At 52.0% G+C, this 18,250-nt stretch overlaps 3 protein-coding genes across 3 annotated transcripts; 2 read left to right on the forward strand and 1 right to left on the reverse strand.

Annotated features, from left to right (window-relative positions):
* Window positions 1–2,325: 2,325 nt before the first annotated feature.
* Window positions 2,326–5,082, forward strand: Tyrobp (transmembrane immune signaling adaptor TYROBP). The gene is made up of 5 exons (XM_076839006.2): window positions 2,326–2,457; window positions 2,803–2,829; window positions 2,968–3,102; window positions 3,492–3,535; window positions 4,858–5,082. Exons 1-5 carry the CDS (start codon window positions 2,391–2,393, stop codon window positions 4,921–4,923), a joined length of 339 nt encoding a protein of 112 aa, XP_076695121.1. The 5' UTR covers window positions 2,326–2,390; the 3' UTR covers window positions 4,924–5,082.
* Window positions 5,083–5,219: 137 nt separating this feature from the next.
* Window positions 5,220–7,837, reverse strand: Hcst (hematopoietic cell signal transducer). The gene is made up of 5 exons (XM_076839173.2): window positions 7,789–7,837; window positions 6,592–6,686; window positions 6,130–6,192; window positions 5,594–5,731; window positions 5,220–5,376 (listed from the first exon to the last, which is right to left on the reverse strand). The coding sequence occupies exons 2-5, from the start codon at window positions 6,632–6,634 to the stop codon at window positions 5,336–5,338; spliced, it is 285 nt and encodes a 94-aa protein (XP_076695288.1). The 5' UTR covers window positions 6,635–6,686; window positions 7,789–7,837; the 3' UTR covers window positions 5,220–5,335.
* A 2,753-nt stretch (window positions 7,838–10,590) lies between these two features.
* Window positions 10,591–15,631, forward strand: Nfkbid (NFKB inhibitor delta). Its single transcript, XM_076838923.2, has 9 exons — window positions 10,591–10,667; window positions 10,917–11,104; window positions 11,193–11,298; window positions 11,494–11,640; window positions 11,751–11,802; window positions 11,894–12,042; window positions 14,043–14,159; window positions 14,414–14,578; window positions 15,068–15,631. Exons 1-9 carry the CDS (start codon window positions 10,662–10,664, stop codon window positions 15,119–15,121), a joined length of 984 nt encoding a protein of 327 aa, XP_076695038.1. The 5' UTR covers window positions 10,591–10,661; the 3' UTR covers window positions 15,122–15,631.
* Window positions 15,632–18,250: the final 2,619 nt, after the last annotated feature.

Genomic DNA, 18,250 nt, shown 5'->3' on the forward strand with positions numbered 1-18,250 from the left:
TTGCAGTGCTGGGGATGGAACCCAGGGCCTAAAGTATGTTAGGTGGCTCTGTCCTGTTGAGCCACCACCTCTGGCTGTCGGGGAGGACAGCAGCAGCTTCCACAGAGGTCACTGCCTGACTTCCAGGAAAGCCGACTTTGGCCTTCGCCCACTCTTGGCCTGCTGCCAGGGCAGGTTGGGCCACTTTGCAGGTCTTGCGTGGAGACCTTCAGTCCATCTTTGGAGGCAGAGGCCAGACAGTGGGATACCGTCCATTTTATCTTCCTTCAACCAAAAGGGGAATCTTCCCTGCCCATCAGGCCCAGAGACCAGCCCAGGACACTGCGTTCTGTGCTCTACGCCAGCACATCTGCATCCACTGCAAAAACATGGAGGTATTTCACTTCTTTCTGATAAAGATACTGTTAACTCATGTCTTATAAATGTCTGCATCAGGGGCTGGGATTGTGGCTTGCTTAGCACGGGCAGGACCCAGATTCAATCCTCAGCACCACATAAAAATAAAGGCATTGTGTTGTGTCCATCTACACTTAAAAAATAAAATTTTTTTAAAAAAATGTCTGCATCACTCCAATCCCCTTGGGACCCCCTTGAACTTCACACTAAAAAGGGACTCCAGGACTTCAGCCTAGCCCACAGGCCACATTTGTTCTGACTGGATGGTGCCTGGGTGTCCCGACTGTCAGACTAGTTGTCTTCTGGGGACAGCCCAGGCCTGGCTGGAGTTGGAGGGTGGGTCAGGAGGCTGATGCTGAAGGGCTAAGGGAGGATTTTTATCAAGCCCAGAACTCGATACGGGACGTACTAACACCAATATCAATAATGAGGATGGTAATTAACATTTCTTGAGCCCTTGCAGTTGTGCCAGGCATTCTAAGCGATGTTACAAAACCCGGACCACCGCAGCAGGCTGCTTGGCCCACTTCCTGCTCCCACCCACAGCCAGAGGGAGCCTGGGAGCACCTGTCAGGTGAGGGCCCTGGTTACCCCGCTGGCTCTGGGGTGGGGGTGGGGTGGGGAGGGAGGGCACAGGTTTCTTCCTCCAGCCTTGCTCTAGACCTAATGGGAAGGTTCTGGGTTCTTTAGGGATCAGACTTGGCCAGACCTAGGGGCAGCTGTGAGCAGCCAGCATGGCGCCAGCCTTGCCCTGACCCTCCAGCAGCCCCCAACTCCCCAACCCTCCGCTGCTGGCACTCAGCGTCTGCCCCATGACCAGCACCCAGCTTCCCCTTTTCTCTCCTGCACCCAGGCCTGGGAGTGCTGGGGTGTGACGTGAGGACGGGGGAGGGGGCTTCCTGCAGCTGGCTCACCCCCAGCACCCTGACCTCAGGTTCCTCCTTCTCCTGCCCCTGCCTCAGCTCCCACTGGGAGAGAGAAGTCCCGGACTCCTCCTGGTGCCCTCCCTCAGTCCCTGCTCCCAGCCACTTCCTCCTCCGGCCGGCAGCCCAGCCCTGCTCAGTGGTCACCGCCTTGCCCTCCCCCATCGCACCTAAACCCAATCCTGTCTCTGTGGTGTGGTTTCTGTGACACTAATTCTTACTTTCTCTCTCTTCTTTGCCATCAGTTTTTCCTTCTCCATCTTTCGTCTCTTTTTTCTTTCCCCTAAGACTTAACACCACTGTTGTGCGTTCGGTTTTCACTTTTATTTACCGTGTGAACTTAGGCCAGCGTCCTTACCTCTCTGTAAAATGGGAATAAGAGCATCGACCTCAGAGGAAGTTTGTGGGGATTAAATGATTTAGCACTTGGGACAGAGTACCATATGTCATGGTGCCTAGATGCTGAGGCTCTCAATATTCTATGCACAGCACAAGAGTCTGGTTACCAGGGCTGGGGAGGTAGCCCCGTGGTGGAGAGCTTGCCGAGAGTGCACAGGATCCTGGAATTGGTCCCCAGTATATCCCCCTCCAAAGGGGTCTGATTATCAAATAATTATGGCTGACAGGTGCCAGACCCTGTTCTAAGAACGTTAATTCATTGAGTCCCCTACAACAACCCCACAATTAGGCACTGTTTTACTCCTAGTCTTACAAGTGAGGCCTAGAGGCTGATGATGCTCAAGGCTGCCTGGCCAGGAAGAGGCAGGACTGGCTTCACTTATACTCAGGAGTGACCCTCCTGATACAGGGCTGCTGACCCCTGACTGGTGATGGGGGTCAAGAGCTGACTCACGAACCCTTCACCCTTCACGTGCAGCTGTTAGGTACTGCGTGCTGCGTAGGCCCTGGGCCTGATTCTTTCTGGTGCTATCTCTGTCTGTCCTTCCTCCTCCCCTATTGTCCCCTCCTCCCGCTGCACCACCCACCTCAGACTTCCTCCTTCACTTCGTTGGAAGCCACGCTGCATCCCACTGGCCCCTGGACTGTGGTGTCCGGCAGTGTCCAGGAGTCATGGGGGACTTGGATTTTTTGGATCCCTCGTGGCGGCTCTTGATCCTTCTCCTCCTGACTGTGGCTGGTGAGTTGGGGGCTTCTGCAGCTCTGTCCTGAGGTCCCGGGTTCAGCTAGCGGCCGGGCAGTGTGGTTCTGGTGAGAACCAGAGGGGAGGTTGGGTGGAAGCAGGTCCGCGTGGAGCCTCTGGGTCTCCAAATCTGAGCCCCCCCCAAGATTCGGCTGGGCGGGGGGAGGGGATCATCTAAGGGTGTTGCAACAGGACAAACGGACAGAGAAGTCACGTGGCATCTAAGCCTTGGCGCTAGTCCCCCCTAGGTCCCACCAGATACTACTTTCTGCTTTTTCTGGCTTCCAAGCCCACTGCCAGCCATAGTCCCGTGCCTCAGTTTACCTCTTTTTCCCTCCTCAGGTCTCAGTCCTGTCCAGGCTCAGAATGGTAGGCCTAGATCCTGCAGTCCCTCTCCCTCCCTCCCAAAGACCCTTCCCCAATCCATTCAAACTCCCCCCTGCTGACACCCACCCCCTAACTCCCAAACCACAAGGACCTCCCCTCACCCATGTGCCATATTCCCAGAATGCAGCTGCTCCCCAGTGAGCCCCGGTGTGCTCGCGGGGATCGTGCTGGGGGACCTGGTGCTGACCCTGCTCATTGCCCTGGCCGTGTACTCACTAGGACGGCTTGTCCCTCGGGGTCGAGGAGCTGCAGCAGGTGAGTGGGGCTGGCAAGAGATGGTCTGGGACACTGTAAGGGCGACACTGGTGGTGGGGTGTAAGCTCCCAGGTCACAAACATCCAAAGGGATGGAGGTAGAAGGGCTGATTTTAAGACAGCAATATGGCTGGGTGTGGTGGTGCACACCTGTAAGCTCAGTGATTTGGGGGCTGAGGCAGGAGGATAGCAAATTCAAGGTCAGCCCAGGCCACTTAGGAAGACACTGTCTCAAAATAAAAAATAAAAAAGGGCTGGGGATGTAGTTCCGTGGGAAAGCAACTCTGGATTTAATTCCCATTGTCAAAAACAAAAACAAACAAAAAAATGGTCCCAGTTTACTATCCTGTCCATCTTTGTACCCTGTGTCACCCCTTTGTCCCTCTGCAGGGACCCAGAAACAGCACATCACTGAGATGGAGTCGCCTTATCAGGTAAGAAAACCAGACTCATTCCCACATCTTTCTCCTGCCCATTCCTGTGGGCATCTGGATTATGGACACCCGCCGTGTCCTCCTGAGGACCCTAATGCCCCTTTCCCAGGTGCTACCCCATACCTAGAAGGCAAATGGGACATCTGTCCAAAAGCACACTCGGTGATAAACTGCAACCTTAAGCTTAGCTTAAAATGTGTGGAGAAGAAATAAAGGGGTGTCTTGCCTTTGTAAGATCAAAAACAAGCCTTAGGAGGCCCCAAATTGTTCTGGAAAAACTTAGCCCTAGGAGAGGGCTAGAAGAAGCTCTCAGTAGGACAAAGAATAGAGTTCAGCCCTAGTTTAGTGACTCAAAAGAGAGGAATCTTAGAATTTGAGGAATGGGAACCCTAAATTCTTTTGAGAAGTAATCAAAGCTAGAGACTCTTCAGAAAAATCCACGCACGAAAATACAAAGCCAGGTGTATAGCCCAGAGGCACTTCAAGTGATGTAGACAGAGGCATCTCTCTAGTTCTCCCTCTGCTAAGGCTCCTTCTTAATCCTTTAGGGGGGTCATGAGATCCTGAGACCTCCCCGTCCTTAGAGAAATGCACACTAGAAGCGGGTCTTTGGTATATGAGTTCAGGGATTTTACCTAAGGCCTGCCCCCTGGGACCACAGACACCTCTTATTTGTGAACCAATTTATTATCCGTAATCAGCTTTGCTGGTTTGCTTCACTTGTGGATTGAATGTTTCTTTGCAAAGTGTAAAAATCTCAAATTAGTTCTGTGAGGTCTTGAAGACTGAGAAAGCTTTCCTGTTATTGATAGTAGTGAAATTTTAGGGCAAAGCGTTACCCTGGTCTATTTATTCCTTCAGTGGATTTGTTGAGCACCTACATATATAGCAGAATTTACATCTAGTTGGGGAGATGGACTTGAAGCAAATTAACAAAATCATTTTGGAGAGGCACCATGAAGAAAATAGAGCAGGCTGTGTGATAATGAGTGGGGTTTGGGAGAAAGAAACTATAGATGGGGAAATTGAGAGCTGAGACTTGAAAAGGGAGAAAGAGACTGAAGGTCTACAGGACTGGTGTTCCAGGCAGAGGGCATCATAGCACATGCAAAGGCCCTGGGGCTGGCTGGGCATAATGGTGAGTCAAGGAAAGGTGGATTCTGAATTCACTTGAATAAAATCTAGATCTTTTCCACTGCCATGTTTGAAAAAGTTGCAGGGGTGGTGGGGGGCAGGGGACTTGAGATTATTAGGAGAAGACTGGATTTTGTTTGAAATTTATTTGGTGAACCCCTTCCACTAATGTCCTTCATTCCTTTTAGGAGCTCCAGGGTCAGAGGTCAGATGTCTACAGTGACCTCAACACGCAGAGGCAGTATTACAAATGAGCCTAGTCAATGACCCCATATTTGGATCCAGTCACCTCTGTTGCCCACCCAGCTCATCATTCCTACTCCTACTAGGAAACAATTCCACGGAGAGTCCTCCCTGGGATTTTAGACCTCTCCCCACTAACGTTCCCAAATAAACAATAGAGTGCAAAAATATTGTTGAGTTATGCCGGACCCTTGGGTTAAAGGATTGGGGATTTGCGGGGCCCTGAGAAGGGTCTTGAACACAGAAACAGCTAAGTGAGGGGAGTTTTGGGGAATCCTAAGGTTCTTTGGAGAAGAATCAGACCAGAGACATTTGAACCGCTTTATTCAATCCCAAAGGGTGGGGGTGTGGTACATGTCCCTGTGCCATCACACACGATTCAGGATGAGAGGGTCAGAAGTGAAAGGTTGAAGTTACAGGAGGTCAGCCTCTACCAGGCATGTTGATGTAGATTTTGTCATTTTCTGGGGGTGGGGGAGAGAAAGCATGAAGCCTGACCACCCACCACCCACCCCACATCTCCACCTTCCTGGGGACCCCCTGCCTTAGGGGTTTCCTCAGGGATTCCCCCAGACCCCTCCCCCAGGGTTTCCCCAGCACCTCCTCCAGGGCTTCCCCGGGGGCCCCCTCCTTGGGACCCCTCTCTAGGGAAGCCACCGCCCCTCCAGGCCCCGCCCTTACCATGGTTGAGCCTGCGACCTGGGCGTGGGCGGGCACACACCAACACCACCCCCACAATTATCAGTGACATGACGGCATCTGCAGCCACCAGGCTGGCCAGGAGATGCGGGGAGAGGGGCCCACATCCAGAACAGGAACCTGGGGGGTGGGGCCCAGACAAGAAAGTGGCTCAGGGGGTCCTGGTTCCCTGGGGCTGTGCTTTGGCCACAGGGAGAAGAGGAAGTCCCCTGTGAAGGGGGTAGATCCCAGGTGGTGCATGGAGAAGGAAAGATGGAGATCCCTAGCAGCAGCAGTGTCCCAGGATTCCAGGGGGACTGTGCAGTGGGCACATAGGCCACAGACAAAGGGAGGCTGGGGTCCTCTTTTTCCCTGGGGCTCAGGGAGTGGTGGTGAAGGGGGCAGGATGGGACCTGGAGAGGGTAGCAGATCCTCTGGGGAGTCAGAGCTGGGGAGAGGACGTGAGCTGGTGAAGGCAGAGCCATGGAGGTGGGGCATTCTAGGACCCTCAGGCCAGGCTTTAGAGATGGAAGCAGTACCTGAAGTTCCAGGGTCAAAGGTAGGGCGCGATGGCTCACCTGTGGACATCTGGGCAGCAGCAGCTGTGGAAGGACAGGGGAGGTGGGTGAGGTGGCCCCAGAGCAGGGTTGAGGGGAAGGAAGGTGATGTCCTGAGAAGGAACCGCCACTCTGGAGGGACAGAATGGGAAAGAGGGCCAAGTGGAGAGGGAAGCTCCCAGGGACACAGAGAGACAGAAAATGGGAAGTAGAAGCAGTGACTACCGATGACAAGGGGAGGTTAACAGGCCACCGGCCACTCCGGAGCTCCCCTCCTCCCTCCCTCCCTCCCTCCCTGCCAAGGCCCAGCCCTGATGCAGAATAATCTCCAAGAAGAGAAAGGGCTCAGGCAGAAGGGCCTGCCCGCACCACCCTGCCTTCAGATGTCACCCTTCCCACAAGTCCTTTGCCTGCCACCCCCCCCCCCATAGCCCCTGGCTTCACCTGGGAGCAAAAGCAGGAGCAGTATGTGGCCTGGAGGGGTCATGGTGGACTGGGGGCTGAAGGGATCTGGCCAAGGACTGTGGTCCAGAGAAGTCCTGAGGAACAGTGGGGGAGTAGAGAGGTAGCTATAGCGGATGTCACCCTGATGGTGGCAAGGCCACTTACTTCCTGTGTATGTGTGTGTATGTGTGTATGTGTGGGTGTCTCTATGACTCTTTGGGGAACAAATTGGGGGAGGGTCAGAGAGCCCAGGAAAGCTGCTATGATCATCTAGGGAGATTCTGGAAATATTTTAGAGGTACAGCCAACATTTGCTGGTGGAGTGGATGTAAGTGTGTAGGCAAGAGGGATCCAGGATGACCAAAGTTTCTGGCCATTGAAAAGATGGAGTGTGGATGGAGAGGGAAGTGGCAGAAGCTGGTTTGGGAGGCAAGTGCTGAGTTTCAGGCATACGGAGCTGGAAAATGTCTGACACAGCTCCCTGTGGAAATGTACAATGCTCAAAGCTGCATTTATGAATTCAGGGGACAAGTCTGGTCTGGGGATGTCAGTTCAGGGGTTGATGGCCTAAAGTTGGTATTTAAAGCCACGAGGCTGGATGACATCACCAAAGAAGTGAGAACAGACAGATGATAACCCCACACAGGGGCCCCTTCCACACACACACAGAGAATGGGAGAAGGGGACAAACCAGCCAGGGAAATGGGAGGAGGAGGAGCAAGAGACGGGGGAGACCCAGGAGAGCGGAGTCTTGAAAGCAGAGGAGACATTTGGTTACTGTTGTCAGTGTTGAGAATGGCCACCAAATGGGAAGTGAGAATCTCCTCCCTCTGGAATGACTTGAGGGCTGGGAATTCCTGCCTGTTTAGTTCTCACTTGTACCACAGCACCCAGCAAGGCGCCTCCCCGGGACAACAAATTATTAAAATGATGAAAGAATAAATGAAACTAGACTTCGGAGGCCAGGTGGGAAAGAGCCAGAGATTTGAGCCTTATCTTTCCTCCCTACAGACCAGGAAGTCCAATCCCCGGCCCCTCTCCCCGCAGGACCCAGTAATACTAATAATAATCCGTCCACCCGGAGCCCAGAGTCCCAAAGTCAAGGTCTCTAGTCAAGGTCTCTAGCTGGAGGCTCTGGACCTCTCTAGATTCCTGATTCCCTTCGGAAGGCTCAGGAGTCTAGGTCCCCAGTATCACCCTTCTCCTTGAGTTCGGTATCTGGCTCCTTCAGGCCAAAGACCTGACCCCCAACTCCCTTTTTCTGGAGAGACTTGTTTGACTCAGCCCCGCCCATTTAGAAACTGAGTTTGCTGGGGTGTGACGTGGGGACTCCCAGGGCGGAGGGCGGGGCCCTGCCCTGCACTGGGCGGTGCCAGAACCCTAATTTAAAAACTCGCGGGGACCCTATTCAAGATCGGGGACCCGACGGCGGCTCCGAGGGAAACTGCGAGGCTGGCGCAGCGCCGAGGCCGCGGCCCTGGGGGCCCACAATCCGCGCCACGGAATCCCCGAGGTACCAGATGGGGGGATGGTGAGGCACCTCGGCTCTTAAGAGAGTGACAGCCTGAGGTCTGGACTTTGGGGTCCTTGAGGGACAGAGCTGGAGCCCCAAGATCTGGGCTCTGAGATCGAGTACCCAGTGTTTGAGGGTAGCAGGGAGTCCGACCCCCGGCTCGGGATGGAGGAGTGCCAGGATTCTGCACTCCTGGGTTTTGGGGGCGTTGGGGACTGGAGATCCAGAATCCTGGTTCTAGGCGGTGCGAGAGCTGGGAGGCCAGACTACTATGTCCTGTGGAAAGAGAGGGATGGTGGCCCGGACTCCTTTCCCCAGAAGGACCCGCTGCAGGGAGCTCTTGGGGGCGTGGTTGTTTAAAATCTGCCGCTGATCTTGGTGGCGGAGGTCCGGGGCCTGGCGCAGGGTCCACGCTGGCAGCGACCCTGCCCCTCCTTGGGGTTTCCCAGAGCGCCACCGGCCCAGGCCCCCCAGCTGGGCAGGAATTCCCCGCGTGCGGGGATTCCGGGAGTGCCACGCTTGGCTGCGCGCCCCGCCTCTGAGCGGGACACCTGCGGCGCGGGGCGGGAGCGGAAGGCGGAGATGGAAGATTCCCTTGCGCGAGCGCCGTGACGTTAGCGCGCAGTGTCTGGGCGGTTTCCGAATCTGCTCCACGCCGGCTTAACCCTTCTGTCGCCGGAACCAAAGCCCGGCAGGTTGTGGTGGAAGGGCTGGTCTTCCCGGGTGACAGAAAGGAGGAGTCTGAAAACCTGGACTCCCCGGTCCTGGAGAGGAGGGGGCTGAGGGCTTGGACCCCAGCGTCCTGGAGAGGAGGACGCGAGACTCCCGGACTCTTGCGTTGGCGGGGTGGACCCTGGACCCCAGGTTCTGAAGAGGTAAAGCTGGCGGCTCTGAACCTCTGGATTCTGGGGAGCTGGGCGGGGGGGCTACTGGCTCGTGATTCCTTGGGGGGAGGGAACTTGGGGGCTCGGACGCTTGGTTTTCCCGGGGAACAGTAAAAGAACGTCAGCTTCATTGGGAACCCGGTTGTGCGTCTCTGGGGAATGGTGGCTGGCGACGTTTCCCCTACCCCAGGCCTCAGAACTGGAGATCTGGGGGTGGGATTTTTCACAGAAGTGGAGGGGTGCTCTCCCCCCTCCCCTTCCTCAGTTTCCACGACGCTGGTGGAAAGTTGGGTCAGCGGGAAAGTGCGGAGCAAAGAGAAGGAAACGGCGGAGGCGGGCACGGCACTTAAATCTTCTATTGGCTTTGGAGTTCTCAGGCGGCATCTGTGTGCCAGTTTTTCCGCGCGCGGGAGGGCGAGATGAGCGCCCACATCCACTCCTCCCCCGCTCTGAGTGCATTTAGGTGACTTAAGGACCCCTGATGACTTCCTTCTCTCCTCCCCAACCAGTGAGCCGAAATGAGCGCAGCCACTGCCCAACACAGACGGTGAAGAAACTCCTGGAAGAACAAAGGCGTCGCCAGCAGCAGCCTGACGCTGGTGCAGTACCGGTGAGGCCTGAGAAGCACTTTAAAAGACAGCTCTGGCTGGGCGCGGTGCCGCTCGCCTGTAATCAGCCACTCCGGAGGCTGAGGCAGGAGGACTAGCCTCAGCAAATTAGTTCGAGGCTAGCCTCAGCAAATTAGCGCGACCCTGTCTCAAAAATTTAAAAAAAATAAAATAAAAATAAAAAAGGGTTGGGAATGTAGTTCAGTGGTAAAGCGCCCTGGGTTAAATTCCTAGTACAATGAAAGAAAAAAAGGTGGGGTGGGGGATGGCAAATCTCAAGAGGCCATGTGCTTGTTGGACCCTCAGAACTGATAAGAGTTATAGTTCTGACTCTGATGCCCTAGAGGTTGGAAACAAATGCGGAGAAATCTGGCAAATTAATTCTCCCTTGTTCCTTTTTGCTTATGTCTCTTCAGATTCAGTTCTCCCCTCCCCTGACCCAGCCGCTGACCCCATCTGTGAATGAGGCCGAAGCTGGTAAGTCTGGAAACTCATCTGGTTCCCTGAGCTCCCAGCCCCAGTCTCCCTCAGGCCCTCAGACACCCCAACTCTTAGAATTTTAGGGAACAGAGGGTCAAGCTCACATTTTTTCTGGGACTTACTAGAAATTTGATCTAGTTTCTTTTGAATCCCAATCATCTATGCACTTGGGCCCCAGGCTTCCACCTTGTGAGGACCCCACAAATCCAGGTTCCAGTTTGCCCCTGGGTATTCCAGGATCCTGGGCCCCAGCCCCTTAGTGTCCCAGAAATCCTTTGTCTGAGCACCTTGTGTCTCAGGCTCCTCCCTCCCTGACTGTGACTCCCCCAAGCTCTGGTAACCAGGCCCCCACCTGCCCTCCTCTCACATACAGGCCATACTCACTTCCCAACAATCCAGGAGACTGTGGGTTCTGGAATTGGCACCCTGGCACCCCCGACAAGCTTTCCAGACTGGGACCCCAACACACATGCTGCCTACACAGACAGCCCCTGCTCTTACCCTGCTTCTGCTGCTGAAGGGTTCCCGAATCCTGAGTTCTACCAGCCCTTGGACTCAGGGCGATCGTGTGCATTTTCCCTAGGGATGGAGGTGAGACAGAATGAGGAAGGATGCTGAAGGGCTTCTAAAACTTCCCAGTTGCCCTTGTACAGTATTCTGAACTATGGAATGGGATTAAAATCCCATTCCCCAGACGGGCAAAACAGGCCCAAAGGTTCAAGTTCACTTGGCATAGACCGGGTCCCAGCCCTAGCCACTTGACCAGAGGCTGTGTATATGTATGTGTGGTGGGCTGAGAAGGGGGAATTCTCAACTGACTGACTGTCCCTACCCCTTCAGGACCCCCTGGACACTCGGCTCTATGCAGAACCTTCCCTGTCACAGGCAGAATCCTGGAGAGTTTCTGGGCCCCCCTCAGTACCCCCACCATTGCTTCCATCCACTGGACCATCCTTGGAGACAGCCCGAGCTCATATGGTGGCTTTGGGGCCGCAACAGCTGCTGGCCCAGGATGAGGAAGGAGACACGTAAGTATAAGGGAAACAGGGAAACGGGGGTCATCTGCACACATCAGCAGGGGGACTGTTCTCACTGCTTCCCCCCACCTGTCCTCAGGCTCCTGCACCTGTTTGCGGCTTGGGGACTACGCTGGGCAGCGTATGCTGCAGCAGAGGTGCTCCAGATGTACGGACATCTGGACATCCGTGAACATAAGGGCAAGGTGAGGGCTAGAGACCTGGACTTCTGGGTACAGGGAAGGAAAAAGCTGGGGGTTGGAATTCCCGGATCCTGGAAAAGGGAGCAGTATGGGCCCTGACTTCTGGGTCTGAGGGTGGAGAGGGCTGGGAACCTGGATTCCTGGTTCTCAGAGGGGAGATTGCTCAGGGCCCAGACTGATTTTTCCCATGACCTGCAGACCCCTCTTTTGGTGGCTGCTGCCGCCAACCAGCCGCTGATTGTGGAGGATCTGTTGAACCTGGGAGCAGAGCCTAACGCCACGGATCATCAGGGACGTTCTGTCTTGCACGTGGCTGCTACCTACGGGCTCCCAGGAGTCCTTTCGGTATGGTTAGCTGGCAGGCAGGTGTCTGGGGTGGATTGGTTGCCCAGATCCTGATCCAGGGCTAGGAGGCCTGGGGAGACCCTTTCACAACATCTTTTTCCTCCTCCTAGGCTGTGTTTAAATCTGGTGTTCAGGTGGACCTGGAAGCCAGAGACTTTGAAGGTAAGCTGTGTGTGGGCAGGGCTGGCGTGGCGGTGAGGCTGGGCAAGGTAGGTGCCCCAGATGTAGGTCCCTTACTCTCTCCATTCTACAGGACTCACACCCCTCCACACAGCCATCCTGGCCCTCAATGTTGCTATGCGCCCACCCAGCCTCTGTCCTCGGACACTGAGTACCCAAGCCAGAGACAGGCTGAATTGTGTCCAGATGTTGCTGCACATGGGTGCAGATCATACCAGCCAGGTGAGCTAGGCTGTTGATGGCTGGCCTGTAGGAGGGTGTGTGGGACAGGGTCACCTGGATGTCCAGGGACACTAAACAAAGCCTGAGTTTGCTACTCCCTAGCTGTGTGACCTTGAACATGTTACTTCTCTGTGCTCTAGTTGTCAACTTGGGGTACTGTCACGGATCTTGCTTAGATTTATTCAGCACTTAATAGTGATTAAGCACCAAATTTTATGTGTTAACTTATTGGTTCCTCACAAGAACCTTGTAAGGCATGTGCTATTATTTCTTTCTCCATTTTACTGACAAGGAAACTGAAGCACAGGGAGTCAGAAGTCTTAAAACTTGTGTGTCAGAGAGAGAATTAGAACCCAGGGAGTCTGACCCTAAAACCCAGCTCTAAATCATATTATCCACCTTTGCCATGAAGCTTCTTTGCAGGCTCGATGAAAGAATGAAATATCATTTAATTAAAAACAATTTTTGGCTGGGATTGTGACTCAGTGGTGTAGCGCTTACTTAGCATGTGTGAGGCACTGGGTTCGATTTTCAGCACCACATATAAATAAACAAAATAAAGTCCATTGACAACTAACCAAATATTTTTTAAAAAACTTTTTAGTTCAAGAATTTTGAACACAGATAAAGTGTAGGAATACTAGAATGATGAATTCCATATACCCAATATCAGTAGTCAGCAACTCATGGCTAGTGCTGCCCCATCCACCACTTTCCTGGTTTTTTTTTTTTTTTTTTTTTTTGACCATGCTGGATGTCAAGCTCAGAGCCTTGCTCCTTCCCTAACATCACCGTTGGGCTACACCCCTAGTCTTTGTGTTTTTAAAAGTTGCCTCCCCCTTCCCAGTACCACTATTCCACCTTAAAAGATTAGTGATATCATAAACTCAAAATCCTGGCTGTGTTCAAATTTCCTTTTGGCTCTAAAGTGACTTTTCATTAAAAGTAACTAGGGGGCTGGGGATATAGCTCAGTTGGTAGAGTGCTTGCCTCACATGCACAAGGCCCTGGGTTCAGTCCCAGCACCCCCTCCCCCCCACATACACAGGAAATTAATTAGGATCCAAAATACAGCCACATATCACAATGATGTCTTTTTAAAGTTACTTTTATTTTAGAGCTCCTCCTTCCATCTCTTTGTGTTCTCATCATAATTTGGTGAGCAAACTAGGCTGTTTTCCCTATACAAGCACTTAAAATTTTTGATGTTTGTTAAAAATGTACAGTAATTCCATAAAGGCAGGTAATGAAGTTTCTTTTTAGAAAATGTCTATTTTCCCCAAAAATACGGAGGGCATGGGCTGGGGTTGTGGCTCAGCAGTAGAGCACTTGCCTAGCACGTGCAAGGCCCTGAGTTCTATCCTCAGTACCACATAAGAATAAATTTAAAAAGTAAAGGTATTGTGTCCAACTACAACTAGAAAAAATAAATATTAAAAAAAAAATATGGAGAGAGCAACTCAACATTGCAGTGGATATAGGCTTAGTCCACTGATTAATGCCACCGACTCTTATCCTTGTAGATAGAATACAGTCATGTGGGAGAGGGTGCACTTTAATGTGTTAGGCAGAATGCAGGACAGCCAGGGTAGCTGCAGGCCAGAGTTCCTTTGAGGGATTGGAAAAGGAGCCTGTTTCTCAACAACACTTGAACAGGAAAATAGTCATAAAAAAGGTACAGTTCTGGAGGCTGAGGTTGTGGCTCAGTGGTAGAGCACTAGCCTAGCACGCAAGGCACTGGGTTCAGTCCTCAGCACCGCATAAAAATAAATTTAAAAAAAAGGTATTGTGTTCAACTACAACTAAAAAATATATATATAAAAAGGTACAGTTCTGTGCTGCACATGGTGTGAATTGCTACCTGTCTCCCTTGGAGGTGGTGCTCTTACACAGCTACAACACATGTAGCTGTACACGGGCACCCCTGGGTAGGGTCTGCAGGAACCCTGAGTTCCATGGGAGGAGGACTGGCCTTGACTTCTGCCATTGCCCCCCCACAGGAGATCAAGAGTAACAAGACAGTTCTGCACTTGGCCGTGCAGGCTGCCAACCCTACCCTGGTTCAGTTGCTGCTGGAGCTGCCCCGGGGAGACCTGCGGGCTTTTGTCAACATGAAGGTGGGGACCTAGGCTGGGATATGCAGGTTGCGGTAGAGAAGGGCAGTAGGCATGGAGGGTCCTGAGGGCTGTGGGCATGGAGGGGACAGAGGGTGGGAGGTGAAGGGAAATGCATAAGACAGAAGGGATGTGTGTGGCATGTGGCTGTGAATGGGGACGCATGAGATGCGGATATAGAAGAATAACAGGTGTGCTCTGGAGAACTCAGGCAGCTTAGCCTGCAGCCTTATCAACCCTCCCCCCACCCTCTTCAGGCCCACGGGAACACAGCCCTCCACATGGCAGCTGCCCTGCCCCCTGGGCCACCCCAAGAGGCTATTGTGCGGCACCTGTTGGCAGCCGGCGCAGACCCAACGCTGAGGAACCTGGAGAATGAGCAGCCTGTCCACCTGCTGCGACCAGGGCCGGGCCCTGAGAGGGTGAGTACTGCTCCTGACCACAAAGGGACCCCCTCCGCTGACCCAGTTTTGACTTTGGAGGGTGACTTCAAATCTCAGAGAATGGCCTTCAACCCTTATCCAACCCCGACTTCAAAATGTGATCTTCGATGTCAGTATCTGGTCCTTTCTGTCAACATGAGACCTGGTTCTGACTTCTTATCCAACCCTGACCTCTCAACCCTGAATCTTGACCTCTAAATGTGCCCTTTGCTCTCTCAGTGGATCCTTTGAACTCCTGTCCCTAACTCTGGGTCCTGACCTCAAATGTATTTCCAACTCTTGCTTTAACCCTTTGGTTCTGATTCAGTGCTGACCCGAAGGTCCTGAGACCCCAGGCCAGGGACACCCTTCCCTTCATCTCTGCTCTGCTAGGTTTCTGCTCTCTGGTCCCTCACTCGAGGGTGCCTGTGACTCCCCACTTTCCTCCCAGTCGCCCACACCTTTCACCTTGCCTTTTCTCGTCTACAGCTCCGGCAATTGTTGAAGAGGAGCCGTGTGGCACCCCCAGGCTTGTCCTCTTAGGACTCAAACCCAGAACCTGGACTGATTTTCCAGTCCCCACCGTCCTGTGGGACAGCCAGCGTATGCTAATATTGCAAATCCATGATAATGTATGTGGAATGTCCTGCCATTAGGGTCTTACATTAAAACCCCAAAATGGCTGCTGGGAGGGTGAACAGTCCCCAATATTTGGGGTGGTGTGATACCCCTTCCCTACCCTCAAGGAGCCATCTGGATGATTTCCATGAAATCGAGGCTTCTTGATTGTTTCTGTGAAACAACCTGGGCCCTCTGACCCTCTACCCACTAGGGTATTTCAGGATCCTCTCCCCTAACTCAGTCCTGCATGTCTAGAAACCCAGATGTAACCCTTTCATAGGACTTGGAGCATCTCAGCAGGGTTCCCTAACCTTCCCCAGAACCCACATCCCTCCAGTCCTAACCCCTGAGACATAAGAAGGACCCTGTGGGACTAGTGTCCCTGGGGTCTGTTGCTTTCAGATTCAGTGTTCAGTGGAGTCCCTGCCCCAGATCTCAGCATCCCTGTGAATCCCTTTCCCCTAATATGAGCCTCCTCTAAGCTCCCTATTAAACTTTACTTAGAACATAATTGTTATCATCTCATTTCTGGGGGCATTGGTGCAGGGAGGTGACTATCACCACACTGAGGGGTCACATATGCATGCATGTGCTCAGCGGGGCATGTAATAGACACTGTGGGTGCCATCAACCTCGACCTACCCAACATTGTGTCCCGACAGCTAGGTCCAGCACCTGTGGATTATTTCTCATGGTGGTAGAGGCTGGGAAGTCCAAGACCTATATGCCACAGGTGCAATTTCTAATGAAGGTGTTCTCTGGTTCTGCAGAGGACCATCTTCGTACTTCACGCATTTCCCTACTTCTGGTGTGTCCACTGTGTAAAATGTTGGCAAATCATAAAATCTAGGGAGTTTATGCTACATATAGTAGTGCACATCTGTAATCCCAGCTACTTGGGAGGCTGAGGCAGGAGAACTACAAGTTTGAGACCAACCTGGGCAAGTTAGTGAAACCCTATCTCAAAATTTTAAAAGGGTGGTGGTGGTTAGGGATGTAGCTCAGTGGTAGGGCGCATTTGGGTCAATTCCCAATTTATAACATGTGCGCACATGCATGCATGAGTGCACACGCAAAGCCAAGGAGTTTATTCGAGCTTCAGGTATGGCTCAGTGGTAGCAGGCTTGCCTGTCATATGCAGGATGCTGGGTTTGGTCTCAGCACCATAAACAAGAAAAGAATAAAAGAAAGGCCAGGGAGTTCATGCCTGCCTCTTGGGCAGCCCTCAGCCAGTGACTATTAGGAAATGGTACATACATGCTCCAGGTCCCTCGACGCCTTTGGGATAACTTTTATGTTCTACTCTGGTTCCCAGAGTCCCCCAACAGAATAAATGAAGCTCTAGTTTCCCAGAGTGGTTTGGGGGAACTCAAAAACCATTTCCCTTCTCTGTGTCTCTTCCTGCCTCCCCTAGCAAGTTTCTCCAACCCTTCCTCCTAAACTTGACCTTAAGTGCTCGCCTGAGTCAGCTTCTGGGGGAACTCAGACTGAGTTCTTCTGTCATGCCTGCTTTGTATTCTCTCCCCACAACTTCAACTCTGGTTGTATTAGACAAATCCCACCAAGAGCACCCACCTCAGAAAGCCCCTTGGCCCACCTGAGCCCCCTTTGCTCGGAATCTCTTTTGAACAACAAACCAAGTATATATTTGCATACCTCAGGAGTCTCCATCCCCATATTTAAAGCTTAAAATGTTTGCCTCTTAAATTGTTTATGATTCTGCAATCTGAGCTGGGTTTAGCTAGCAGTTCTGTTCTATAGCTTTGGTCACTCATGTGGCTGCAGTTAGTTGGACACTGCTGGACTGGATCCAAGACAACTTTACTCGTAGGTCTGGTATCTGGGCTAAGATTGCTGGAACTGCTGGGAGTGAACCAAGAATATCTCCACGTGGTCCAGGAGGGTAGGTGGATCCCTTCACATGGTGGATAAGGGCTCCAAAAGAGAACAGGCCAAGGGCTGGGGTTGTGGCTCAGTGGTAGAGCACTTGCCTTGCATGAGCAAGGCACTGGGTTCAATCCTCAGCACCACATAAAAATAAATAAATAAATAAATGCATTGTGTCCATCTACCACTAAAATTTTTTTTTAAAAGAGCATTCCAAAAGAGCATGCCCTTCTTGTATCATGCTCTCCTACATGCCATTGACCAATGTTAGTCATGTGGCCATGCCCAGAATCAGCATTCGGGGTGGGGGGCAGGAAAATTGGGAGACAGAGTTGGGAAAACTGGGAGACAGAGTTGTCAGGGGCCATTGGTTTTAACTCTCCCATCAGCTTCTATATGCCAACCTTATCACTCTTGTATGTATCAATACAGTGGCAGCTGGCCCCTGAAGAATTTATATGAAAATGCTCTTATTTCATTGATTCTAAGAATAACTTAATTGGAATTCATCTTACAACCAATTGTGTGACATAGTTTAATTTCTGCCCTTTTTCCTTTGTAATAACATAAAACAATGGGTTTTTTTGTGTGTGTGTGGTGTGTGTGTGTGTGTGTGTGTGTGTGTGTCTCTGGGGATTGGAACCAAGGCCTCATGCCCTCTACCATGAAACTATGTTCCCAGCCCAATGATGTTATTTCTCATCATTGATAGTATCTGAAATTTTGTTGACATATATTTATTCCAATTTGTATTATTATGGATGTTTATTCCAATTCATATTATTATGTTTGTGTGTCCCTCCCCCAAATCAATATGTTGAAATAACAAGCCCCAATGGAGGTGGAGCCATTGAGAGGTAATTAGGTCATGAGCATGGAACCCTCATGATGAGATTAATAGCAAGACACAGGGGAAAGCTTGCTTGCCCTCTTTTGCTCTGTCCTGTGAGGACACTGCAAGAAGATGGAGCCATCTTCAAGATGGGAAGCGTGTCCTTCTCAGACATAAAATTTGCTGGTACCTTGAGCGTGGACTTTCCAGCCTCTAGAACCATGAGAAAGAAATGTTTCTTGTTTAAGCCACACAGTCTATAGTATTCTGTTATAGCAATCAGAACTAAGACATGTATCAACACACACACACACACACACACACACACACAC

This window comes from Callospermophilus lateralis, chromosome 18 (assembly GCF_048772815.1).
Source record: "Callospermophilus lateralis isolate mCalLat2 chromosome 18, mCalLat2.hap1, whole genome shotgun sequence".
In the NCBI taxonomy this organism is placed as follows: Eukaryota; Metazoa; Chordata; class Mammalia; order Rodentia; family Sciuridae; genus Callospermophilus; species Callospermophilus lateralis.

Excerpts from the sequence above, each read along its gene's own strand:
- Nfkbid (XM_076838923.2), top strand. Across the intron at positions 11,803-11,893 it reads GGAAGCCAGAGACTTTGAAG|GACTCACACCCCTCCACACA; the intron begins GTAAGCTGTGTG and ends TCCATTCTACAG. Across the intron at positions 14,160-14,413 it reads GGGCTTTTGTCAACATGAAG|GCCCACGGGAACACAGCCCT; the intron begins GTGGGGACCTAG and ends CACCCTCTTCAG.
- Tyrobp (XM_076839006.2), top strand. The coding sequence starts at position 2,391 with ATGGGGGACTTGGATTTTTTGGATCCCTCGTGGCGGCTCTTGATCCTT. Across the intron at positions 2,830-2,967 it reads TCCTGTCCAGGCTCAGAATG|AATGCAGCTGCTCCCCAGTG; the intron begins GTAGGCCTAGAT and ends CCATATTCCCAG. Across the intron at positions 3,103-3,491 it reads GGGTCGAGGAGCTGCAGCAG|GGACCCAGAAACAGCACATC; the intron begins GTGAGTGGGGCT and ends GTCCCTCTGCAG.
- Hcst (XM_076839173.2), bottom strand. The coding sequence starts at position 6,634 with ATGACCCCTCCAGGCCACATACTGCTCCTGCTTTTGCTCCCAG. Across the intron at positions 6,193-6,591 it reads GCTCCTGCTTTTGCTCCCAG|CTGCTGCTGCCCAGATGTCC; the intron begins GTGAAGCCAGGG and ends GTCCTTCCACAG. Across the intron at positions 5,377-5,593 it reads AGGTCGCAGGCTCAACCATG|AAAATGACAAAATCTACATC; the intron begins GTAAGGGCGGGG and ends CCCCACCCCCAG.